Consider the following 27,462-nt stretch of genomic DNA (forward strand, 5'->3'; position numbering starts at 1 on the left):
TAGTGCAAATGTTTGCCCACCTTTGAAAAAAATATTTTTGAAAAGCTGAGAAAATTCTCTATATTTTGCTTTTTTGAACTTTGTTGATACGACCCTTAGTTGCTGAGATATTGCCATGCAAAGGTTTAAAAACAGGGATACAGAGTCGGGTCATATTTCAAGCGACTCCAACTCCGACTCCGACTCCGGCTTTCTGAGTTAAGCCGACTCCGACTCCGACTCCGGCTCCGGCTTTCCACAAATTGTTGACTCTGGCTCTGACTCCGACTCCGGCCTACCAACTCTAGCCGACTCCGACTCCAGCTTTACATAATTTGTTGACTCCGGCTCCGACTCTGACTCCGACACCTAATCTGTATTTGAAATATTAAAAAATGCATTTTCAGCACAACAATTTTCTGAGTAAATTTGAATTTTGTTGTTTGAAAAATTGGGAACCGTGGTGTAGGGGTAAGCGTGGTTGCCTCTCACCCAGTCGGCTTGGGTTCGATCCCAGACGGTCCCGGTTGCATTTTTCGAGGCGAGATTTGTCTGACCACGCATTCCGTCGGACGGGGAAGTAAATTTTGGCCCCGGTCTAACCTAGAGGGTTAGGTCGTTAGCTCAGTCCAGGTGTAGGAATCGTCTCCTTGGGTCCTGCCTCGGTGGAGTCGTTGGTAGGCAATTGGACTCACAATCCAAAGGTCGTCAGTTCGAATCTCGGGGTGGATGGAAGCTAAGGTGTAAAAAGAGGTTTGCAATTGCCTCAACAATCAAGCCTTCGGACTCGTAGTTTCTAGTAGGAATCTCGTAATCGAGAACGCCAAGGCAATGCTGTAGAGCGAATGATTTGATTTTTTTTGTTTGAAAAAAATGGAACATTTTACCTTCCTGGGGTGTTAAGAAAAACTTACGTTAAAGGTGTTATGGGGTCTATATGACTCCGGAATTGAAAACGCTGGCAAAAATCAATTTTGCAACCGATGTTCGTTCTTTTGGACGCAAATGAAAGGTATGGATGTCTAGAAAGGCACCTGTGCTATGCGGACCCGATTTGGCCACTTTGGTTCCTGGGAATCGATTCCAAAGGAACAAATTTTCCGGCAAACCGGCTCTCTGGAGTTTTATTATATTTAGCTATGGATTAATGCATAATAAACTATAAATAATATCTAAAAATATTAGTCATTCGTCCCGGAACAGGTTGCATGCCATTTGGATCATATCTGGCCACTCTGGAACCGGTCCCGGATACCCTGGAAGTGGCCAGATTGCTATTTTGGTAAAAGCCTAACGTGCGACATATCAAACTTCATGGAATTACAAGCCATGTGCACTGAAACCAACAAAAAGCCAACTGGACCATGTCTGGCCACTCCAAAGAAAATAATTTGAAATACGACAGTCATTGCAAAAAGGTTTTCTAAAATATGACGACAAAAAATTCTACATCGAAAATTCTATTTTTTATAAACCAGCACGTGCTAAAAATTATTCGAAACGCAATTTACATTGATTTCAGCCGATAGCACATAATGTTTTATTTTAATGTATTTTGCCCCCTGATATTTCGAGTCGATTCCGAAGGGATGGGAGTTACAAAACTTTGAAAAATATTTGCTGTAGCCTTATGTGAAACGTCACATGACCATGTCATTGCAGTAAAATCGTGGAATATGTGCAAATCGTTACCGGTTTTTTTTAACCAGTACATCAAAATCGGTTCAAATTATTCACGAAAACAAATCGCATTACTTGGTTTGCTATAAAACATGGAATTGGTCCTAACCGGTACCGGTAATTTGATCTGGTTCAACCATATCGGTTCAAATTTATCACGAAAAGATTGTTGAGATTATTTGAAGAATTTTGACACGTCTCATGACATGACTTGCAGTGAAAACACGGAATCGGTTCAAACCGGTACCGGTTTTTTGAACCGGTTTAACTGAATCGGTTCATATTCATTACCAATAGATTGTTGAGATTATTTGAAAATTGTTAACACGTCGCGCTACATGGTTTGCTGTAAAAACAAGGAATCGGTGCAAACGGTACCGGTTATTTGAACCGGTTCAACTGAATTGGTTCAAATTTATCACGAATAGTTTGTAAAGATTTTTTGAAGAATTTTGACACGTCGCATAACATGATTTGCAGTAAAAACACTAAATCGGTTCAAACCGGTACCGGTTATTTGAACCGGTTCAACTGAATTGGTTCAAATTTATCACGAAAAGATTGCTGAGCTAATTTGAAGAGTTTTGACACGTCGCATGACATGGTTAGTGATACAACCCCGGAATCGGTTCAACCGGTACCGGTAATTTTACCGGTTCAACTGAATCAAGTTGAATTGCTCATATATCGATTCCTGGAATAATTTTATGAATTTTTATATGTCGCATGACCATATTTCTTCAAAATTGACGGAGTTGCAAAAACACCTTTCACATCCAAATATTAAAACCAAGGCTCGTTATCTCATTTTTAACACTTTTTTTATTTTGTTGCCCCCTCCCCCCCCCCTTCACGACTTTGGTCAGAGTCGAGGGACATAAACTTCAAAAAATATTTGCAGCGGCCTGACTCGGCGGCAACATTTTTGACTATGCTTCTCTAAGGCTCCAAGTTTGCGGCTTTTGGTCCCCAAAACATATAAAAAAAATCTCGGAAATAAAAAATACGAATTTTGGGAAATTGATTTTTGTTGAAAAAAAAAGTTAATTTAATAATCGCCAGTTTTTTTCGTGTACCTATTTTGTTCTGAATATTCCTCAACAATACCCGCAACTTTGCCGAAGACGCCAAATAAATCGGAAAAATCCTTCAAAAGTTACAGATTTTCGAATATTTACGTACCATTTTTGTATGGACAGCTGCCAAAATTGAATGGAGACTTGAATGGGTGAACTGATGACCCAAAATGGCTTCTTTGGTCATAGGGAAGGCCCCCGGTTTTGACAGAGAATTGCTCATTTGAAAATAAGTATCTCGAGAAGAAACTATCTGATAGATTTGGTGTCTTCGGTAAAGTTGTAGGTTATAATTGCGACTATTCAGAAAAAATAGTGACACTCTAAGAAAAAAAAATCAATTTTCTAAACATGTGCTGAAAAGTTCTAATTTTCCATTCTGTTATTATAGCGGGTGCACGGATAGAAATTCTGTAAGCAAATCCGATAATTCTGTGTTTTCGAGTTTGACAACATTGAAATCTGGAGTTTTTTTAAAAGGTCCAATAAACCAAATTGTCAGTTTTTTGTTTTTTGGGTGTTTTGTAATACCCCTGACTCAAAGCGCAAAAACTGGAAATTTGTTTTATTTCTGGAGTTTTTTTTTTTTTTTTTTGAAAAGGTCCAATATACCAAATTTTAATTTTTTGCTTTTCGGGTGTTTTAAAAACCGCCTTGAGTCAGGGGTATTCAAAAACACTCAAAAATCAAAAAAATGAAAATTTGGTTAATAGGACCTTTTCAAAAAAAAAAAAAAAAAACTCCAGATTTGACCGTTTGAATTTTTTTTTCGATTTTGTTGCAAATGTTTTCAAAATCGACAACATTCTTGTTGAAAATAAAAAAAAAGTTGACCATTTTGGAAACATTTCAATGTTGTCAAATTCAACAACACAAAGTTATCGGATTTGCTTACAGGATTTCTATCCGTGGGTCAATACTTAGAGTTCACGCGCACTGATATCACCACAGAAGAATAACCGCATGACAGCCACAGAACAAATTTTTGGCTGTTGTCAAAGGTTGCCTTGAAAACAAACCAAGTTGACAGCCAAATCAACATGGAATTCCAGTTAAACTTGCAATTTTTACACTGCGGTAGTTCGGCGGCTTTAACCTTCTGTCAGCCGAAACGAAGGTGAATCATGTTTTTATCTCGCAATAAGCAATATTTTTGGTAGAGAAAAGCAGGCTATTTCTTCGCTCGAGTTTATCGGAAAAGTAAGTAGTTTCACTATTTACGGAGGTGCAAAAATATAATTATCAACTAAGGAGCATTTCAAATTATTTTCAGTGAAACAAGCTTTTATTTCCATTCATAACTTGAAGTTTTCTGTCACACTGTTGAATGACTTGTTTTGATTGACCCTATCTTAGTAATTTGAGCATCATTTTAGTTTCACTTGACTCAATATCAAATAAATTAGGTATATTTTCAAACGAATGGCATTAAAGGTAGAGTTCATCAATTTCCATCATAAAAGTTATTCGATATCGTCATCAGGGGGCACATTGGGTCTTACAAAAATGCTGAAATTTGTATGACCCAATCTCACCTCCCAGACCCAATGTCACCCCTAATGGCGGTATCTTTTACATGTTGCGTTTGTTATTTAGAAATTACAAGAGGTGTATCGTTTGTTTGGCCCACAGTCACTGTCCGGTTGATGATAATAAAATGAAAATAAATTTATCGTGATCAGTTAAAAAAGTATCTTTTTATTCTGTTGTATGGCTAATAAATGAAATTGTGATTGAGATTCTGATGTCAGAACTATTTATGTTCCAACAAATGCCATGCTGGAATAAGATTGACTTCGAATTTAATGTTTTATTCCAATTCCACGCAGTCCATTTTATTTGCACAACCCACTCCAAATTCTCATGATTCTTGACATTCTTTCACAGTGTCTACTCAAACCTCCCCATCCCATCCGCTTTCGGAGCAAAATTCACCCCCACCCCTGCTACCGCCTATTCTAATAAACTTTTTCCCCCGAAATCTTGATAAGGGCGAAATACTCCGAAAATTGTTAGGCCAGGGCCGCCACTTGTCCGCACTGGGCGGCGGCCTCCAGAGAACGAGACTCCAAACGCAGTAATGAACGGGCCCCGGCAGAGCGGGGCTTCACCTTAAACGGCCAACTTTTGCGTGTAACTGCCAATTTGTTGCCGGCGGGATTCTTCTTCTCCTGGGCCTGGCCCAACTGTGATTCCTTTGTCTGATTACAGGGCAGGGGGTTGGGGGAGAGGAAGCCGACGCCCCATGGGAAGCCCCCCCTCAAAAAAGGGTTCCACCTAAAGCTGTCATTTTAGGTCGTAGCTGAAGGGAAGAGGAGAGGCGGGGGAAGCGGCCAAGAATCACGAAACACTTTGCACGTGGATTCAATGGTACTTTTTTACAGGGTGTTGAGTTTCAAAGTGCTACTGTTCTCTTTGAAGAGTGAGTGAAAAATCGATACAAGGAAGATCAATCAAAGCAAATTGGTTCAAAACTGGGAGCGATGCATGTTGCACACTCACAAGAGGAAGATGAAAGCACTTTTAAGAATCTTGAATATTCGACATGACCCATATTTAAGACGATTTACATTCCAACCAGTTATCAACGGATTGCAAGAATGGTACGTTAAGTTCTTATCGTTTGGAAAAAAATGCTTCAAGAAGGAAGTGTTTTTGTCTGCTGACCCAAAGGACTAGGGATCGAACCCCGCCGTGAGCTAGAGTTAGAATTCCTTCTTTCCATAATTTCTCGATAGGAGCAGATAGGAATCGAACCCAGAACCTTCCTCTTACAAAGCGAACAACGTAACCATTCAGCCACGCCTACCTCAATGTATCAAAAACAGTAACCTATTTCAAAACAAATTCTGAAAAGTTTTACTTTTCAGCACTGAAATGGGTGCTGAAAAGTTGAACTTTTCAGTACTTGTTTGGAAAAGTTATAATTTTCAACATTTTTTTTAAATTTAGACGATTCATTGAAACAAAATGCATGGGCATTTGTCTTATAATTCTGTTCAAATGGTGTTTTCAGAATTGTAAAAAAAACATTGTATAGAAACGTTGCAAAACTTGATAAATGTACGACTCGTGCTGATAAAATCTTCATATTGCAACTTGTTGCATAAGCTACAATTAAAATGCATTATACATCTGTTAAGTTATTTTACAATCATTAGTTTTAAAAACAATAAACTAGAAAACTGTTTGCAACAGCCTTATGAATTTTGAACAAAGGTGAATTTTGAATAAATCAAAATTTTAATAAATACATTTTTTGATCTAATTTTTTATGTTAATTTGAATTTGCAATCGAAATGTACTTCACAGATTATTTAATAAAGGGACCCGTTTTCAAGATTAAGCCACCGAAAGTTTAATTTTAACGAAATATTTGCATTTTTTCGATTCTTTTTTAATAGTGACCATAAGTAACCATGTCCCAAAATATTTTTATTTAAAGTTCAAATTGACATTGAAGATTGAACCTCTTATTGCTGACATACAGTCAGTTGCTTAAAAAAAGAAACAGGAAAATTAAAGTTTTCTAAGTTTAACCTAAACAACTCTCAATTTTCATAAGCCTATTTCTCTGTATTCAGTACAGTAAAGTACTATTTCTCATTCCAAACTAGACTTCAGCTAGAAACTCGGAAACTCCGATCTCAAAGCCAATGTTATGATTTGATGTGTCAAGAAAAAATCATTTTTACTTCGATCGACACCGGCTACCCCTTGTGTACCCTTTAACAGCCCAAAACTTTAAACTGTAGGATTGTGTTTTCGCCGTTTCAGCCTGGATGGCGCAGAGGCCAACTTTTTCCTACCCCCTCGTCTCTTTTTCCACAAATTTTCCTGAGGACTACCACAACTACCTACCCATTTCCGCCGTCACGTACTTGGCACTCTTCCGCCGTCGTCCGTCGTTTTGTGAGCAATTTTCCAACTTTCATTATTCATAAGAGCCCACCCCTGTGGAGAGCTGGAGAGGCCTTCTTCCTCCTTCCTCCTCTAACACATTGCCTCAAGGAAAAGATAAGGTTCCGGTGGGTGGGGGGGTGGGACGGTAATTTTGCATGAAGACAGCCATAAATCATCGTCATCGTGTCTTGGTCGTCGTCACTCACTCACTCGTTCACTCTTTAAATGGGCGATCGAGGAAGAGTGAGCGGGACAGACATTTGCCATTGGCTGTGATGTTTTTGGATGTTTTTCTTATTTCTTGATTTTTTGGAAAATGGCATGGAGATGGGAAGGAGGGGGGGAGGTCAGACATGCTCCGGCAAACGAGCACGTCCCTCATTATAACGGCATGTGGTTTTTACGGTACACTGGGTTAAAGAAAAGTGATTTTGAATCGATTACAACAATTTTTGGGTTGTGGTTGACTGAACATGACTTGACTTCACGTAGAACTTATATTTTTCATTTTCTGTGCTACTTTTGACACGTTTTTTTGCTTACCCAGGCAGACGGTAATAACAAAATTCATGCCATTTCAATAACAAATATTGTTAAAATAACAGAATTCGTTATAGAATCTTCTTGAAAAATTCATTTTTGTATAAGGGTTTAATAACAGTTAATGTTATCATAACAAAATTTGTTATTGGTCTGATATTGGTTGAAAGCCAAAACAACTTTGTAATAACATTTTTTGTTATGGGTTGATCGGATAAGTTGTTAAAAAAAAAACAAAAAATAATAACTAAAAATATTATTAGTCTGTTATTACAATAACAATTCAATAACAAAAAATCGTAACGACGAATAACAAATCTTGTTATGAATAACAGAAAATGTTATTGGCCTAGTATTTTAAAGTTTCAAAAAATGTTATTCCCAAGTTATTTTCGTCTGCTCGGGTATAGAGTTTGAGAGACTACAATTTAAAAAAAATCAACCATAAGCGACTTTCTCCAAAGTTTCTGGATTCAAATCCCCTCGCATGATGAACATCGCCAACTCAAGAAAAACGCGTTTAAATGTTTGACCTTGAATAAACAAAATCAAGAGCACGCAATATAAACAACAACAAAGTCCCGAAGTTTGGTTAAATTTGGTTGCTGGAGTCCAGAGTTATAATTAAACATGTTTACGGTAGTCAAGCTCGTACCTGTGTCAAAAGCGTTCTGACCTGACATTTATTTGGCCAGTTATCGCACTTAACTCAAAATTAAGGCTGTGGCAAGATAGCACGACAATTTTCTGAGATTTCGGTCATTCGATTTTTTTGTATTTTTCAATCCAGCTGAAACTTTGTTGGTGCCTTTGGTATTCCCAAAGAAGCTATTTTGCATAATTAGTTCGTTCGTATAATTTTCCATACAAATTTGACAGCTGTCCATACAAAAATGATATGTGAAAATTCAATAATCTGTATCTTTTGAAGGAATTTTTTGATCGATTTGGTGCCTCGGCAAAGTTGTAGGTATGAATATGGACTACACTGAAAAAAATGATGCACGGTAAATTTTTTTTGGTGATTTTTAATTTCACTTTTATTTTTATTTTTTTTATTTGCTGATTTGTTTTAGAGGAATCAAATTTCCAAAATTTGCAAAAAAAATCTTTGACCGAGTTATGATTTTTTGAAACAATACAGATTTTTTCAAAAAACCGAAATATTGGTCGCAAAAAATTTCAACTTCATTTTACGATGTAAAATCAAATTTGCAATCAAAAGGTACTTTAGTGAAATTTTGATAAAATGCACCGTTTCAAGTTATAGTCATTTTCAGGTAACTTTTTTCAAAATAATCGCAGTTATTCATTTGTTTTTTAATTATTGCCCATGTTCGCCCACTTTTGGAAAAAAATATTTTTTTAAGCTGAGAAAATTCTCTATATTTTGCTTTTTAAACTTTATTGGTACGCTTAAGTACTTTTTGATTGCAAATTCGCTTGAACATCGAAAAATTATTTGTTTGCGACAAATATTTCAATATTTTGAAAAAATGTGTATTGATTCAAACATTCATAACTCGGTCAAAGATGTTTTGCACATTCTTGACATTTCTGAAAAGTTGGCATTTGATGTTCTCTAAAACATATCAGAAAATTTGATTCGTACAGCTGCCTCGGTTAAGTACGGCCCAGTGCTTAATTGAAGCACAGAGCTTATGGGATTTTGGCTATATGGGAGACATTGGCTTTAAACGTATGAAAAATCATGTAAACATCAAAAAATTATAGTGTTTTGGGATCAGTATGATATCAGCTATCCATTTAAATAACAATTTCATGAAAAATTGCACAAAAATACGTATTTTTCCTGTATTTTGAAAATGCAATGTTTCTCGAAAAAATACTTAAAATTATTGTTATTGCAATATGGGTATCAAATGATTGCAATTTTTTCATACATTTCGAATGTAAAACCGTTTTTTTCAAACATAATCAAAATTTTCACTGAACTACGTATTATAGAAAAAAAATACTCAAAATTTCAGTTTTTACAATATGGGTATCAAATGAGTATCAAATGATCGTTATTTTTTCATACATTTTGAATGTAAAAACAACGTATTTTGGAAACATAAAACATTTTTACAAAATTACGTATTTTCGAAAAAAATACTCAAAATTTCAGTTTTTACAATACGGGTATCAAACGATCAGGATTTTTTTATACATTCCGAATGTAATAACGAAATTTTTTGAAAACACTCAAAATTTTAACAAAATTACGAATTTTCGAAAAAATTCTCAACATTTCTGTTTTTACAATATGGGTATCAAACGATCGGGAATTTTTCATACATTTCGAATGTAATAACACCATATTTTGAAAACACTCAAAATTTTCACAAAACTACGTTTTTTTTTTGAAAAAAATACTCAAAATTACAGTTTTAACAATATGTGTATCAAACGATCAGGATTTTTTCATAAATTTCGAATGTGACAACAAGATTTTTTTGAAAATACTCAAAATTTTCACTAAACTTCGAATTTTTGAAAAAATACTCAAAATTTCAGCTTTTACAAAATGGTTATCAAACGATCAGGTAGTTATATGAAAATTTTTGGTGTTATTACAATCAAAATGTATGAAAAAATCCTGATTACTTGATACTAGAGGGTGACGAGCGGGAATTCCCGGGAAAAAATTCTCGGGAAATCGACCATTTTTGGACCTCTCGATTCCCGGGAAATTCGGTCGAGACTCCCGAGAAATTTTAAACTTAAACTATTGAAGCAAAATTATATAAACTAATCAAGAATTATTTGAAAAATTCAAAATTGTTTGGAACATTGGATGTTTAATGTTCGATGTTCAAGTTCGAATAAACCAGTGTTTCTCTAATCTTTCTATTCATTTTTTTTTAATTTTAACTTGTCAAAAATTTCAATAACTATAATCGAGAGAAGACAAAAAAAATTTGGACCCCAAAATTTACCTTAAAACATACTTTGCAGTTACACCCCAGAAATGAAATTTAATGTTTTTTTTTTTATAAATCCAGTGTTTTTTAAATGTCCTATAAGATATTGGGTTTCATATGTTTATAGGACGTTATAAAAAAACTCTAGAAATATTTTTTTTATTTATTATTTCTAAGAATCGTCACCCTCTATTTGATACCCATATTGCAATAACAATAATTTTAGGTATTTTTTTCAAAAATACGTAGTTTAGTGAAAATTTTGATTGTTTTCAAAATATGTTTTTATTACATTAGAAATTTATGAAAAAATCTCGATCTTTTGATACCCATATTGTAAAAACTGAAATTTTGGGTTTTTTTTTTCGAAAAACGTAGTTTTGTGAAAATTTTGAGTATTTTCAAAAAAAAAATATTGTTATTACATTCGAAATGCATGAAAAAATTCCGATCATTTGATACCCATATAGCAAAATCAATATATTTTTGGTTTCTTTAGAGGAAAAAAAAATGCATTTTCAAACCACAAGAAAAATACATATTTTTGTGAAAATTTTCATGAACTTATAATTTTAATGGATAGCTGACATTATCCCGGTTCCAAAACACTATAATATTTTAATGTTTGCATGATTTTTCATACGATTATAGCCAATGTCTCCCATATAGCCAGAATCCCATAGGCTCTGTGCCTCGGATATGCACGCCTCGGTTGCAAAAATATATTAAGGTTTTAAAAAAATCCATTTTAACAGTAATTTGCAAAAGCTATGAGAAAAGTTAAACCAATCCTGAATGTATATGGCTCATTTTGAAGTGCTTCAAAAGACCTTTCGAGTGCATCTAAGAGAGTTGGAAATGATGAAGTTATAATGAAATGCGAGCGAGATTTTTTACGTTTTTTGGGCCTCAAACTTCAATGCCCGTTTTACCCAACTTTCCTTTTATCGTAGATGGCTCATATTTGGCATGTGTTAATCTCATGTGTGTAAATATGGGTATTCGACGCCGTCGCTCCGTGCCATACTTTCATACACTTAGGAGCCCAGGGCGGCGAAATCCTTGTAGATCAAAGGAAGACACTAGTGGTTGGTACTAGCAATGGTGGCCGACAGCTATAAAGTCAACTTCGTTTTCATCTCATGTATAGACAAACAAACGCTGAAAGTTTCATCCAAATTGATACGACCTGCTACACGCTCTTAAGTGGTTATAACTTGAAACAGGGTTGCCAGACCTTCGATCCTTTGGACTCGTTTTAAATATCTTTTGATTACCTAAAATACGGTACATAAACATGATTGTATTTGGTACGATTTAAGGTTCTTTATTTATTATCCGGATATTAGCGAAAAACACACTTGTATACATGACTTTTGAACTTTTATTTAGTTAGTTGGAACACGATCCATGGGACCCTAAACCGATTAAAATGCGACTGGTTTGGCCTAAATCGGTTCAGCCAGTGCTGAGAAAACTGAGTGACAATTTTGGTAACACACAGAGACGCACACACATACAGACAGACATTTGTTCAGTTTTAGATTCTGAGTCGATAGGTATACGTGAAGGTGGGTCTATGAGATTTATGTTAAAAGTTCATTCTAGAGCAGTATAAAAAAAGGTGTTTTGGAATCATGGTTCTTGAGGTAATTACAATTTTTGAGCGTGAGAATCACTAAGCCTAGTCATAATTAAAAGAACCTTAATTTCAAGCATCAAATTTTATTCACAAACTTTGTTTCAGTCCTTATCCTACTCAATTCAATGTTTGAACTGGTATTGAAGAATAAATGATGCTCAAGCTCCTAATTTCCCTTCAAAACATCTCTCACTTTGAAGAAGCCATAGAAAAATTGAAAAAAAAACTCTCAACCTCCCTGTAACATGAGAACTTCACAATTTGATTGCCAAAAACTGGAGTAAAGAAGAGGGGGGTCGGGCGGAAAGACGATAAAATTGACAAAACGAGAAACCCACACCCTGCGAGGAGATGCGCGCTCGCGCCAAAAAGCGAGTATTAATTTCCTTTCAGGTAAAATGATTTCTGGCCGTTTACAGTCCTCGTGCCAGGGGGGGTCACCGAAATATGATACAGGTTCTGGCAGCCGGGCAACAGTTGGTGAATTCGGATCATCGCAGGAAGGGAAGTGTTCGGCGTTTGGCTCCGGCTACCCGGAAAAAGGAAATGATATGCAAAATCACAGTTTTTTAAGCTCCGGCGGTAGGAAGGTGGGAGGATTTTTGATGGCGATGGGTTTGTTTTGATATCTTGTTTTTATAATGCGATTTATTTAAAGTATGTTTTCGTGCCAGCGAGTATGAATAATTTACGTGTTTACTTCATTAATATGCATTGCGTTTGGGAGTCGTCCTCATTCCGGGTAGTGATTCAATTTCGAGCGCAAAAAATAGTACGAACACTTCATCTCGGCCCTCCCAGCATGGGACAGCAGCAGCAGCGTTGAAGCCACATGTGATCATCATCAATTCTGCCCAAATTGATTTAACTAAGTAAGAGTGATGCGCGATTACACTCCTTTAGTGAGGCGGGCAACGTCTTCACTACACGCCGTTGCCCCAACATATGTGAGAGGATCTAACTCTCTCGTCCCCCCTGCTGACAAGTTGCCCACCAGATGCTCGGTGTGCTCATTGGTTCTGTTGATGGAATTCTTTACGAAATCATTTGAAACCGTATTCAACGTATTTTCTGATGAAAGACGGTAGAATTTGAAGATAATATGTACTAATAAGAGTTGAACAACACTTTTTATTTCATGTTATTTCAGAAAAATAACTGTCACAATTCAACAAGTCCCTTCAAATGTATAAAATCTCTGTTTGAAAAACAACAAAATAAGTAGCGCTTTTCGAAACTTTACTTTCTTGAGAACTTGCTCCATGCTCAATTCCGCTCCGCACAGCCACTTTTAGTCTAAGTAGTTTGAACAGGGCACCGGGCTCATACCATGTACGTATACGAAGAACGCGCCTTTTCGGGGACCCATCCGTCCGTCAGTTGCGCTTCAGTGATAAGAGTATTAGTTGTTTACGTTGTGGGGTGGGGGAGGGGGAATGGTTGAGACCGTCCCATCATCCCCGGATTGTGTCGGCACCTACTTACACACACGCACACACACACATGCGCTGAAAGCTTCGTCAACATACTGCTCCCACGTCAGCTTATGGCTGCGTGTGTGTGTGTGTGTAATGTAGTGTGAGTTTTTAAGGGTAACACCATGAAGTAAGGAGAAGGTGGCAGAATACGGTAGGCCGTATCATCATAAACATAATCAGGCAGCAACAATGCGGCAACTATAGCGGAGAAGTGAACCAAGGAAGGCAAGGATAGAATGGAGCTGCGGGACTTTTTACGTATAACAACGGATCATCATCGGCTCGGCAGTGTGCTGCAGTGGCAGCAGTCGTAGTGGCCAAATAAGAGTTATTATCAACGAGCGGACACGAGAGGGAAAGAGAGAATCCTCGTAGCAGGGTGCGGTTTTAAGCCCGAACTGTTGTGTGGGATTTGACCTATAAATGGAAATCTGATTAGAAGACAATGGAGCCAGGAGCCAATAACATGATTAATTGGGAAGTGCACTTACACAATAAGTGCATAAATACATTACTATGTCTGTTTGGGTGTATGTAGGCATGTGAACGACAAATTGTCACTCAATTATCTCCGGACTTGCTGGACGGATTTTGACCGTTTTCTCATAAGTCTCTATTTAAAACCAGCAAATTTGATTAAGTACCTCGAAAAATTTGCTAAAAAGTTAGTTATCTCATAATCCGGAGGTGTCCCCAAAGCGTCACCGGTAACCGATTCTAGAATGGCCAGGATGGGTTAACGAACAATGGCATGACCGTAGACTGACATATATATAAATTTCATGAAGTTTGATATGTCGGATGATAGGGTTTATCTCAAAATCCAGAAGTGTCCCCAAGGGGCCACCGGTAACCGATTCTAGATTGGCCAGAATAGTTACCAGGCAGTAGGCAGTAATACTCCAGAGTGGTCGTGTTTTGTGGTTTTAGTAAGGATCAATTTCAACTACGGTCATCAGGGGTGACATTGGGTCTGGGGGTGAGATTGGGCCATACAAATTTCAGCATTTTGTATGACCCAATCTCACCCTCTAGACCCAATGTCAACACTGATGACGGTATTATGAGTGTATTGGTATCACATATACGAGAAAATCAGTAAAACATGAACTTTTCCGATGTTCCGGATTTCCACAACCGGTAGGGCACCTGGCCTTGATATTAACATTTGTGGTCAAAGAACAGATAAATACCCGTCGAATGCAACCCGAGCATCTTGATTGGTTGAAATTGGCCGGGACTTCTAGCAAATTTTAGCCATTTTGGCAAAATAATTCAAATGACGTAAAACCCAAAAAATTTTAAAGTCAATTTTAAAAATTATTGATGTACTTACTAATAAAATTTCTAAAATTGTTGAAATTTATCTAGGGGAAATCTACCCTTTCCAATCAAACACCTATCTTCGTCATATGGAGAGTTTGATGCTCGATTAAAGCTCCAAAAATACTATTTGGGCTATAAACTTACCAGCAACAGCACCGCCTCGAGTAAGCACTCAAATATATGCCACTTACTGGCCAAAAAGATCACATTTAATGCACTTTTGATCATAATTTGTATTTTGCGAGACCACTTCTCATCATTTTGTTGGCACACACAGTGACACACACGAGAATCCCTCAAACGCTTAATGAATATCGCCAAAATTAACTTTTCACTTTCGCTTACTTTTTCACGGCGCTTAAGATATGAAATTGCTTCCAACTACCGGCAACATGTTCTTTTGATCATTAGTAAGGCACTCACTTGAAGAATAATCCCGAAAATGTAATAAATTAGCAAGCGCCATCAAAAAACAAACGCGCCAAGTCGTTTGACGTTTCAATTTTCACTTTGCATTCCAATCGAAGGCTGAAGAAAACCGAGCGAGAGACGAAGGCCGTCAACACCACCAGCAGCACAGCCAGCGATGCCAGGAAACTTTCCTATAAATGCCACTTTTCGTGAGTGTTCGTTTGAACTGTCAGCGCAAATGGCAACACTCGACAGAGTGTTGGAAGAAAAAGAACTAAGCCGATATTAGAAAAATGGGCGTGGCCCAATGCATTCGCCTCGATTAGAATACCCTTGGGAATTTTTTTGTTAAATGCTTGGTAAAGAAATAGAATAACTTTTAGTGAAAGTGAAAATAAACAGAAATGTTCACAAAAACTTGCTCTACTCGTTGGTGTACTTGGTTTTAGTAAAATTCAAGGAGACTCTAGATTATCCAGCATCATTCAAACACGACCGCTTGTTAGGATTAAAATGGGTAGATTTCCCCTATGTGGAGATATTAAAAAAAATGATCAACGAGACAATTGAAAGTTTTATTGAATATTTTGGTGAACTTGAGTGAAGCGTTGGTGAAATTCAAGCATAAGCCATTCATCAAATCTATTCGATGTGGCGAAGAATATCACTAAAAACAACATGGAATCCTCAGGCGAGTATATTTTTCTGTTGCATGTGCACAGAAAAAAATGATAGTAATAGGGGAACAGCATCTAATTCCAGCGTGCCTCTAATGTTGGCAGGTCAGGACTTTGACATTAAATTAAAGCTTATCAAAAGCGTTTTCAACTGAAATCGAGTAATTAATAGCTCAATAAGAAGTGAGCAAGCAAGTTTCTATCAAAAGTTTTGCAAAATTAGTTGTTTAAATAGTGAAAATCAGCAAATTGGATGGAGTTAGGAGCGAGTGCTTAACCTGCCAAACATACGAGAATTTACCCTATTCATCAGGAAATTGTGACAGATTTTGTGTAAAAAAAGTGTAATATTACATCATAAAATGATGATTTTTCATCAGTTTCTTGTAAATATTCATCAGGTTCACATTTTTACACATTTTATTATTTAGGTAATATCACGCAAAAAAGAGGTAAAATTGAACCTACCACATTTTCAACATTACAAAATTAAGCTTTATTTTGCTGTGTGGAGCATTGTGATATCATTTCCGTTTTTTCACTAACTGCAACTGCTGCACTGAAAAATGGCAAGCAAATACCAATTTTTGGCGATACTTTCGACGAAACTAACGAAAGATACATAAGTAATAATCATATATCCAGGTTTTTTTTCTAAAGGTCCTATAAGCATTTGTGTTTTTTATATGTTTATAGGACCTATTCAAAAAAAACTTTTGGTATCTGCATTAATTTGACTTTTGTTAAAAAAATAACCAATCTGTAAATTGGTTAGCGCTTTAAATATTATCTTATTAATTTCATGAATTTTGGAAAAGTCTATGTATATTAGGGTGGGTACGGAATTTGAAAAGTTCTCAAATTAAGTTCTGGTGTAGTTCCTCTTGTAGGGCATACCCATTGGGACTCTCACGCCAAATTTCAGCTCATTTGGTTGAAAACTGGCTTGTCTCAAGATGGTTCAAGTTTACATGGAAATTACTATGGGAAATTTTGAATATTCCTTGATTCGCTCCTATAGGCCTGGGGAAAACATGTAGAAACTTCTAGGATGGCCAGAAATGAGCGGAATCGTCTGGAGAGCAACTTTCCTAAGAGATCAGGTCGATTCGTTCAACCCCATCGAGCTCAACGGCAATACATCCGGGGTTTTCGGAACCAGCGGTTTTCCCCAGAAAAGCATCAAATTTTCCTTAGCATGCTATGAATGCTCGATGAACACAGCGACGCCACATGTCAAACAGCTACCACGTGGACTAGCATCGCCTAAAAAAAAAACTTTTTATTACTTTTTGAACTATAGAATTATCATTTATGGTGATCCTGATACTGTTTAGCTGTATTCTAAACCTCCAAATAAGAAAAAAACTGTTATGGTGCAAATTTTACAATCACGTGGTAGCTGTTTGACATTAGGCGTCGCGGTGTTCATCAAGAATTCATAGCATGCTAAGGAAAATTTTATGCTTTTCTGGGGAAAACCGTTGGTTCCGAAAACCCCGGATGTATTGCCGTTGAGCTCGATGGGGGTTGAACGAATCGACCTGATCTCTTAGGGAAAGTTGTTCTCCAGACGATTCCGCTCATTTCTGGCCATCCTAGAAGTTTCTACATGTTTTCCCCAGGCCTGTAGGAGCAAATGAACGAAAATTCAAAATTTCCCATAGTAATTTCCATGTAAACTTGAACCATCTTGAGACAAGCCAGTTTTCAACCAAATGAGCTGAAATTTGGCGTGAGAGTCCCAATGGGTATGCCCTAAAAGCGGAACCACACCAAAACTTAATCTGAGAACTTTTCAAAATCCGTACCCACCCTAATTGTATATTTATGATTTTAAATTTAAAATATAATATCATTTCAAATTATTTTTATGAAACATCTTTGACAAATCCAGACGAATGTATCGAGTTAAAACTGCTGTTTTAGTTGATTTCGGTTAAAACAGGAACAGAACAAAACAATTAGTACCGTAAACCGGGGTGACTTTGATAAGATTTCAATTTGTTTTTAAAATATTTTCCAACAGGTAAGGGTTTTCTCAAGATTATTATTTTTAAAACATGTACTGGGGTAGACCACACAAAGTCCATGCACTATTTTGGAAAAAAGGTTTTTTCGATCATGTTTATAAAAAAAGTTACGTTAAAAATTCTTAGTTTTAATTCCGGGGTGACATTGATAGTCATAGTTTTTCTTGTTAAAATCATGTTTAAGATATGTTCAAACTTTATTTGTCTGCAAAATGTACAATCACTAAAGTAGCTGATATAGTTTTAAGAAAAAAAAAATCAATGTTTAAATTTATTTAACTAAGTTTATAACCTTTTTGGCAAAACACATATAAATTTTAGGTAAATACATTACTATGTCTGTTTGGGTGTATGTAGGCATGTGAACGACAAATTGTCACTCAATTATCTCCGGACTTGCTGGACGGATTTTGACCGTTTTCTCATAAGTCTCTATTTAAAACCAGCAAATTTGATTAAGTACCTCGAAAAATTTGCTAAAAGTTAGTTATCTCATAATCCGGAGGTGTCCCCAAAGCGTCACCGGTAACCGATTCTAGAATGGCCAGGATGGGTTAACGAACAATGGCATGACCGTAGACTGACATATATATAAATTTCATGAAGTTTGATATGTCGGATGATAGGGTTTATCTCAAAATCCAGAAGTGTCCCCAAGGGGCCACCGGTAACCGATTCTAGATTGGCCAGAATAGTTACCAGGCAGTAGGCAGTAATACTCCAGAGTGGTCGTGTTTTGTGGTTTTAGTAAGGATCAATTTCAACTACGGTCATCAGGGGTGACATTGGGTCTGGGGGTGAGATTGGGCCATACAAATTTCAGCATTTTTGTATGACCCAATCTCACCCTCTAGACCCAATGTCAACACTGATGACGGTATTATGAGTGTATTGGTATCACATATACGAGAAAATCAGTAAAACATGAACTTTTCCGATGTTCCGGATTTCCACAACCGGTAGGGCACCTGGCCTTGATATTAACATTTGTGGTCAAAGAACAGATAAATACCCGTCGAATGCAACCCGAGCATCTTGATTGGTTGAAATTGGCCGGGACTTCTAGCAAATTTTAGCCATTTTGGCAAAATAATTCAAATGACGTAAAACCCAAAAAATTTTAAAGTCAATTTTAAAAATTATTGATGTACTTACTAATAAAATTTCTAAAATTGTTGAAATTTATCTAGGGGAAATCTACCCTTTCCAATCAAACACCTATCTTCGTCATATGGAGAGTTTGATGCTCGATTAAAGCTCCAAAAATACTATTTGGGCTATAAACTTACCAGCAACAGCACCGCCTCGAGTAAGCACTCAAATATATGCCACTTACTGGCCAAAAAGATCACATTTAATGCACTTTTGATCATAATTTGTATTTTGCGAGACCACTTCTCATCACTTTGTTGGCACACACAGTGACACACACGAGAATCCCTCAAACGCTTAATGAATATCGCCAAAATTAACTTTTCACTTTCGCTTACTTTTTCACGGCGCTTAAGATATGAAATTGCTTCCAACTACCGGCAACATGTTCTTTTGATCATTAGTAAGGCACTCACTTGAAGAATAATCCCGAAAAATGTAATAAATTAGCAAGCGCCATCAAAAAAACAAACGCGCCAAGTCGTTTGACGTTTCAATTTTCACTTTGCATTCCAATCGAAGGCTGAAGAAAACCGAGCGAGAGACGAAGGCCGTCAACACCACCAGCAGCACAGCCAGCGATGCCAGGAAACTTTCCCTATAAATGCCACTTTTCGTGAGTGTTCGTTTGAACTGTCAGCGCAAATGGCAACACTCGACAGAGTGTTGGAAGAAAAAAGAACTAAGCCGATATTAGAAAAATGGGCGTGGCCCAATGCATTCGCCTCGATTAGAATACCCTTGGGAATTTTTTTTTGTTAAATGCTTGGTAAAGAAATAGAATAACTTTTAGTGAAAGTGAAAATAAACAGAAATGTTCACAAAAACTTGCTCTACTCGTTGGTGTACTTGGTTTTAGTAAAATTCAAGGGAGACTCTAGATTATCCAGCATCATTCAAACACGACCGCTTGTTAGGATTAAAATGGGTAGATTTCCCCTATGTGGAGATATTAAAAAAAATGATCAACGAGACAATTGAAAGTTTTATTGAATATTTTGGTGAACTTGAGTGAAGCGTTGGTGAAATTCAAGCATAAGCCATTCATCAAATCTATTCGATGTGGCGAAGAATATCACTAAAAACAACATGGAATCCTCAGGCGAGTATATTTTTCTGTTGCATGTGCACAGAAAAAATGATAGTAATAGGGAACAGCATCTAATTCCAGCGTGCCTCTAATGTTGGCAGGTCAGGACTTTGACATTAAATTAAAGCTTATCAAAAGCGTTTTCAACTGAAATCGAGTAATTAATAGCTCAATAAGAAGTGAGCAAGCAAGTTTCTATCAAAAGTTTTGCAAAATTAGTTGTTTAAATAGTGAAAATCAGCAAATTGGATGGAGTTAGGAGCGAGTGCTTAACCTGCCAAACATACGAGAATTTACCCTATTCATCAGGAAATTGTGACAGATTTTGTGTAAAAAAAGTGTAATATTACATCATAAAATGATGATTTTTCATCAGTTTCTTGTAAATATTCATCAGGTTCACATTTTTACACATTTTATTATTTAGGTAATATCACGCAAAAAAGAGGTAAAATTGAACCTACCACATTTTCAACATTACAAAATTAAGCTTTATTTTGCTGTGTGGAGCATTGTGATATCATTTCCGTTTTTTCACTAACTGCAACTGCTGCACTGAAAAATGGCAAGCAAATACCAATTTTTGGCGATACTTTCGACGAAACTAACGAAAGATACATAAGTAATAATCATATATCCAGGTTTTTTTTCTAAAGGTCCTATAAGCATTTGTGTTTTTTATATGTTTATAGGACCTATTCAAAAAAAAAACTTTTGGTATCTGCATTAATTTGACTTTTGTTAAAAAAATAACCAATCTGTAAATTGGTTAGCGCTTTAAATATTATCTTATTAATTTCATGAATTTTGGAAAAGTCTATGTATATTAGGGTGGGTACGGAATTTGAAAAGTTCTCAAATTAAGTTCTGGTGTAGTTCCTCTTGTAGGGCATACCCATTGGGACTCTCACGCCAAATTTCAGCTCATTTGGTTGAAAACTGGCTTGTCTCAAGATGGTTCAAGTTTACATGGAAATTACTATGGGAAATTTTGAATATTCCTTGATTCGCTCCTATAGGCCTGGGGAAAACATGTAGAAACTTCTAGGATGGCCAGAAATGAGCGGAATCGTCTGGAGAGCAACTTTCCCTAAGAGATCAGGTCGATTCGTTCAACCCCCATCGAGCTCAACGGCAATACATCCGGGGTTTTCGGAACCAGCGGTTTTCCCCAGAAAAGCATCAAATTTTCCTTAGCATGCTATGAATGCTCGATGAACACAGCGACGCCACATGTCAAACAGCTACCACGTGGACTAGCATCGCCTAAAAAAAAAACTTTTTATTACTTTTTGAACTATAGAATTATCATTTATGGTGATCCTGATACTGTTTAGCTGTATTCTAAACCTCCAAATAAGAAAAAAAAAACTGTTATGGTGCAAATTTTACAATCACGTGGTAGCTGTTTGACATTAGGCGTCGCGGTGTTCATCAAGAATTCATAGCATGCTAAGGAAAATTTTATGCTTTTCTGGGGAAAACCGTTGGTTCCGAAAACCCCGGATGTATTGCCGTTGAGCTCGATGGGGGTTGAACGAATCGACCTGATCTCTTAGGGAAAGTTGTTCTCCAGACGATTCCGCTCATTTCTGGCCATCCTAGAAGTTTCTACATGTTTTCCCCAGGCCTGTAGGAGCAAATGAACGAAAATTCAAAATTTCCCATAGTAATTTCCATGTAAACTTGAACCATCTTGAGACAAGCCAGTTTTCAACCAAATGAGCTGAAATTTGGCGTGAGAGTCCCAATGGGTATGCCCTAAAAGCGGAACCACACCAAAACTTAATCTGAGAACTTTTCAAAATCCGTACCCACCTAATTGTATATTTATGATTTTAAATTTAAAATATAATATCATTTCAAATTATTTTTATGAAACATCTTTGACAAATCCAGACGAATGTATCGAGTTAAAACTGCTGTTTTAGTTGATTTCGGTTAAAACAGGAACAGAACAAAACAATTAGTACCGTAAACCGGGGTGACTTTGATAAGATTTCAATTTGTTTTTAAAATATTTTCCAACAGGTAAGGGTTTTCTCAAGATTATTATTTTTAAAACATGTACTGGGGTAGACCACACAAAGTCCATGCACTATTTTGGAAAAAAGGTTTTTTCGATCATGTTTATAAAAAAAGTTACGTTAAAAATTCTTAGTTTTAATTCCGGGGTGACATTGATAGTCATAGTTTTTCTTGTTAAAATCATGTTTAAGATATGTTCAAACTTTATTTGTCTGCAAAATGTACCATCACTAAAGTAGCTGATATAGTTTTAAGAAAAAAAAAATCAATGTTTAAATTTATTTAACTAAGTTTATAACCTTTTTGGCAAAACACATATAAATTTTAGGTAAAATTGTTCAAAAGTCGGAATTTTGCTTGAAATTTGTTAAAACTAGTTTTGTTTGTAAAATTATCGATTTAAATTGCATTTTATACTGAATTCGAAGCACGAATCACAAGTTTTCACATTTTACATGAAATTTGTTCAACTTAAATTGCCTATAAATTTGGAGATTTTTTTTTATTGTGTTTCAAAAACACATATTATTTATTATTTACAAACTTATTTAACCTTCTCCTAGTGGAAAATTGTCCAAAGAATCCGAAAATGCATTCCATTTTCCGATTAAAAATCATGTTCATTGAGAAAATCATGACACTTTGAGAAGTTTAAAATAATGACTTTCATCAACATTTTCTTAACTATAGTTAACTAACTTTTTAAACTTGTCAATATTTTATGAAAAGTTCTTCTTGAGGTACTTTGAACACTTTTCTACCACGGTCAGTAAGTTTATTTACCACAGTCAGTATTTTTAAATATTTTTTAATAAAACATGATTTTTTTAACTTATCTCAAATTTAATATTGGCTGGTACAATTTTATTTGTTGTCTTTTTATTTGTTATTTTAGACATTCTAAAGGATTTGTTTATGCTTTTCTATTCATGTCATTTATGACTTATTTAATTTGAATCACATTGAATAAAAATTAGATTAGAAACCAAAGCATAACAAAGAACAACAAAAAAATCTTTCAAGCTATCTAAAATCTGCTATCCTTGTATAGATTAAAATGTAGATTACTAAGCTTATTCTATGATTTTAAGTTTGGAAAAATTGACAAATTTTAAAACATAGATTTATTTCTGTTTTAAAAATTTCCCGAGATCCCGGGAGTTCCCGGGATTTGAAAAATATTTTTCCCGTTTCCCGAGAAAATTGGACGCCCCCATGGCAAATCCAAGTTTTTCAGGTATTCAAGCAATGTTCCAAAATCCAGAATACCTAAAATGCCATCGAAATTTCATTATTTTGTGGTATTATTTTACCCTAAAAATAACATGTTTTGTTATGGGTGTTGTCTTCCACATACAAGAATTTTGTTTGAATTCCACTCCTCGGGATGGGAACTATTCACTCAAATCTCCAAAGAAGACCAACAAAAGCGGTCAAAACTTCGGACAGTTTGAACGGTTAAAACAAACATATCTATGAAAAAACATCAATTATGAGTAAAAGTGTAGTTCCCAAAAACAAAAATATTAAATCCAGGAAATATTGTCAGTCATAAAAAGTACTAATTCGTCTATTCGAATTACGCATCCAAGGCACAAGCCAAAACAAATTTGCGTTCAAATACCCTTTCTTCTATCATAAACTCGTTAAGCTATTTTCCAATCTTCATCCAGCTGTAAAATCCACTCGAGCCACCAACAACACCACCAGTTGATTTAATTCCAGCAGAGTAAAATTTCCAACTTTTTCCACTCTCGGAAAAAGCACACATCCAAAAATATTTCTCATACAAAAAATGCTCGCATAGCCTTATTCATATCTCACCTCCAAACAGTAAACAGAATAATCCAATTTTTACGGTGATGAATTTATCCATGGTTGTTATTCTGTGCGTCCTCGTCCTACGATGATCCCGACTTCAGCTAGCTCCTTCCCCGTTAACTCGAAGAACTTTCCTGCTCCGAAAAACTCGTTAGGTGTTTTGCCCCCGCGCTGGCGGGAATTCCGAAAGATTATTACACCACGCTCTGTACGAGAGCGCACAACCACCTTCTTCCTCTTCACCCTCTGCCCTTTACCAACACCAACTTTGTTGATCACCACACACGTTGCGTCGAACTCCCTTTCGACTGTGCGCGCGCCAAAAACACTCTCACACGCACGTGCTACCGCCGCCGAATAAACATTCACTTGTTTGTGCAGAGGATGCTCCTCCTGCACGCACACACACACGCGTCACACAGTAGGCTATTTTTATTGAGGTGAGGTTAGAATTTAGAACACCACACACGCGAACGCACAAATCGAAAATCGAATTGGCCCTGTCACACGCACGCACGCATTCACCGACTTTGTGGGCAAATTTGATAAATTTTCCAATTTCGGTTGCGATGGGCGACCCCTCGGCGAATGAAGACAAAAGAGTGGGATGTGACGAGGGGTACGGGGATAGGATTTGGGATGACTAGACAGACTAGAGGGGGGTGGGTAAACTGGGGGGCAATCTATCAAAACACTGAAATTTTCAACGATTTTTCGCTCACACCAGCAAAGTGACGTTTCACACGACGCGACGCGTCGGAAAAATTTATTCTATATCAAATTCTGTGCCCGAGTTTTCTCCCTGTCGGCGACGACCTCGACGACTACCAGTGCAGAGGAAAAAACAGCTGTGGGATGAATATATTTTCCTCTTCTGTGTCTCTATGACCACGGTCCTCCTAGCAGGCCACGGTCCGAGGGGTCCACCGATCAATACTCCAATCCGCCGCGATAGTAAATCTTCATTTCACACGCGCGCGCTCTAAATTTAGAATCTGCAGAACCCGGTCTCCTCGCAAGTCTGGCTGGACGCGGAAATCCGGAACATCAGCGCGAAATTTTCACCCAAAAACCAACGGACGAACCTTCCGAGCGAAACACGTGCACCGACCTCGACGTTCAAAGTACGACTGAACGCAACATCCTTCACCATCGGCGCGCTCCACCGGGAACTTCTGCACCGCGTCCAAGTCGGGCGGACCCCTCGTTCGGCTCTGTTGCGCGACGCACCCGAACGCGCACCTTGTAGCATAACAAACGGCCGAACGTGAGCCGAGAGAGCGCCGTCACGCGACATTCTCTCTCGTTTGCGCGACATAACAAGTGTGCGACGAATCGAGAGAACAAGGAAGCAGGGACCTTGCAAAACAATCACGGTGGTCTAGTAGGTCAGGAAAAACTCGCTAGTCACCAATACCCAGTGGGGACCGCGTGGAAAACCGGGTGGTTCGGAAAAGCCGGCTGCTTTTCTCTGTGTGTGACGGAGATTCGAACGGCGTTCTCCCGCTCAACTCAATATCTCTGTGAACGCCGGTGGTGATGATGGTGGGATGCTAAATTTAGACAAGAGGCGATTATTCCGGGATGGTAGGTCCAGATAGAAGCGCGGCTATTGAATGGTTAATTCCGCAAGCCGATCTTTGGGTTATCGCACAGTGAAATGGTCGGTTTAAGAGAGGGGAAAAGAGATTTAATTAATGGGCAATAGAAATCAATTAAGAAAGAGAGAGTGTTGGAAGGGGATATGAGACTGGTCGAAATAAAGCGTGCGAATGGAGATTCAATGGAAACAAACAACAAGTGCGAAAAACAGATGGATGGAGGTATTAGTCAGGTCACGCACGGACAAAAGAATACTCTCGAGGGAGCTGTGAATTTGTATCAAAATACGAACAAAGTAAATTTCAGGCATGCTATTAATATGTCTCTATTGAAAGATCAAAATTATGAAAAAAAAATAAAATAAAATCTAAAAAGTTGAAGTACAGCAAAAAGTTTTTTTTCTGAGCAACGAAAGCTACGAAATCGGTCTTTTTCTGCAATTTTAATTTTTGTATTTTTTAATCTGGCTGCCACTTTTTTGGTGCCTTTGGTATGCCCAAGGAAGCCATTTTGTATCATTAGTTTGTTCATATCATTTTCCATACAAATTTGGTAGCTGTCCATACAATAATGATGCATGAAAATTCAAAAATCTTCATCTTTTGAAGGAATTTTTTGATCGATTTGGAGTCTTCGGCAAAGTTATAAATATGGATAAGGACTACACTGAAAAAAAAAGATACACGGTTAAAACATTTTGGTAATTTTTAATTTCACTTTTTGTTACTTAAACTTGATTTGCAAAAAGACACTTTTTTTTTTAATTTGATGATATCACGCAAAAAAATATTTTGTAAATATATAAAAATTGCCAAAAATCACCTACAACCTATTTTTTAAACATTTTTATTTTTAAAACCACTGTATCTTCACAAGGATTGGACTTAAGACAATGGTCAATATGAAGAATTATATGTAACTTATTGTCTGGGAAATTGATTCCCACTATTGGTTTTTGACAATTTTAACATTTAGATCCCTCTAAAAAACAGATTTTGTAAATGATTTTTATTTTTCTAAGAGAGTCTTTTTGTAACATCTTAGGATATTTCCTCAAAAACAATAGCAAAGAAAAATCGTGACATCACCTTTAAATTTAATTTTTAAACTTTAAAATTTTAAAATCTCATAGAAGTGGCGTGTATTTTTCTTTCAGTGTATTTTTTTCAAAAGCCCGTCCAATTTCCTACAAGTTTGTTTATGACCAATTTTTGATACGATGCAACGTAACAGTTATTTTTAAATTACAAAATACAAAAATATTTAAATAACTTACGCCCTTCTCAAATGTCATTTTTGAGTAGGCTTCATATACACAAAAATTGCCTAATAGGCCTAGAAAGTTTCATTGAAATCGGAGAGGGTCGGGAACAAAAGTACCAGAATAGTTCCTGATTTTTGCTGGAATTTGTGATTTAATTGAAATTTGCCCTACCTTTTGCGATTTTGAGGATTTGAAACGTTCAAAAGAGTACCTTTATTTATTTCCTGAGCAATTCTCTACGAAATCGGTCTTTTTTCTTCAATTTTAATTTTTGTATTTTTTAATCCGGCTGAAACTTTTTTGGTGCCTTCGGTATGCCCAAAGAAGCCATTTTGCATCATTAGTTTGTCCATATAATTTTCCATACAAATTCGGCAGCTACATACAAAAATGATGTATGAAAATTCAAAAATCTGTATCTTTTGAAGTAATTTTTTGATCGATTTGGTGTCTTCGGCAAAGTTGTAGGTATGGATACGGACTACACTGGAAAAAATAATACACGGTAAAAAAATTTGGTGATTTTTATTTAACTTTTATCACTAAAACTTGATTTACAAAAAACACTATTTTTAATTTTTTATTTTTGATATGTTTTAGAAGACATAAAATGCCAACTTTTCAGAAATTTCAGGTTGTGCAAAAATCACTGACCGAGTTATGAATTTTTAATCAATACTGATTTTTCAAAAATCGAAATTTTGGTCGTAAAAATTTTCAACTTCATTTTTCGATGTAAAATCAAATTTGCAATCAAAAAGTACTTTACTAAAATTTTGATAAAGTGCACCGTTTTCAAGTTATAGCCATATTTAAGTGACTTTTTGAAAATA

The 27,462-nt window shown here is 36.4% G+C and overlaps 1 protein-coding gene across 5 annotated transcripts in view; it reads right to left on the reverse strand.

Annotated features, from left to right (window-relative positions):
* LOC6051898 overlaps nt 1-24,907 on the reverse strand; it is a 265,226-nt gene extending 240,319 nt beyond the window's left edge. For 4 of the 5 annotated variants that reach the window (XM_038251878.1, XM_038251877.1, XM_038251876.1 and 1 more), the window contains exon 1: nt 23,767-24,906. In XM_038251878.1, the coding sequence (XP_038107806.1) occupies nt 23,767-23,818 (52 nt within the window). In that variant the 5' untranslated portion in view covers nt 23,819-24,906. Of the gene's footprint in view, nt 1-23,766 lie in introns of all 5 variants that reach the window. The other variant, XM_038251874.1, reaches the window with a different exon arrangement.
* Nucleotides 24,908-27,462: the final 2,555 nt, after the last annotated feature.

Source organism: Culex quinquefasciatus, chromosome 2 (genome assembly GCF_015732765.1).
Source record: "Culex quinquefasciatus strain JHB chromosome 2, VPISU_Cqui_1.0_pri_paternal, whole genome shotgun sequence".
In the NCBI taxonomy this organism is placed as follows: domain Eukaryota; kingdom Metazoa; phylum Arthropoda; class Insecta; order Diptera; family Culicidae; genus Culex; species Culex quinquefasciatus.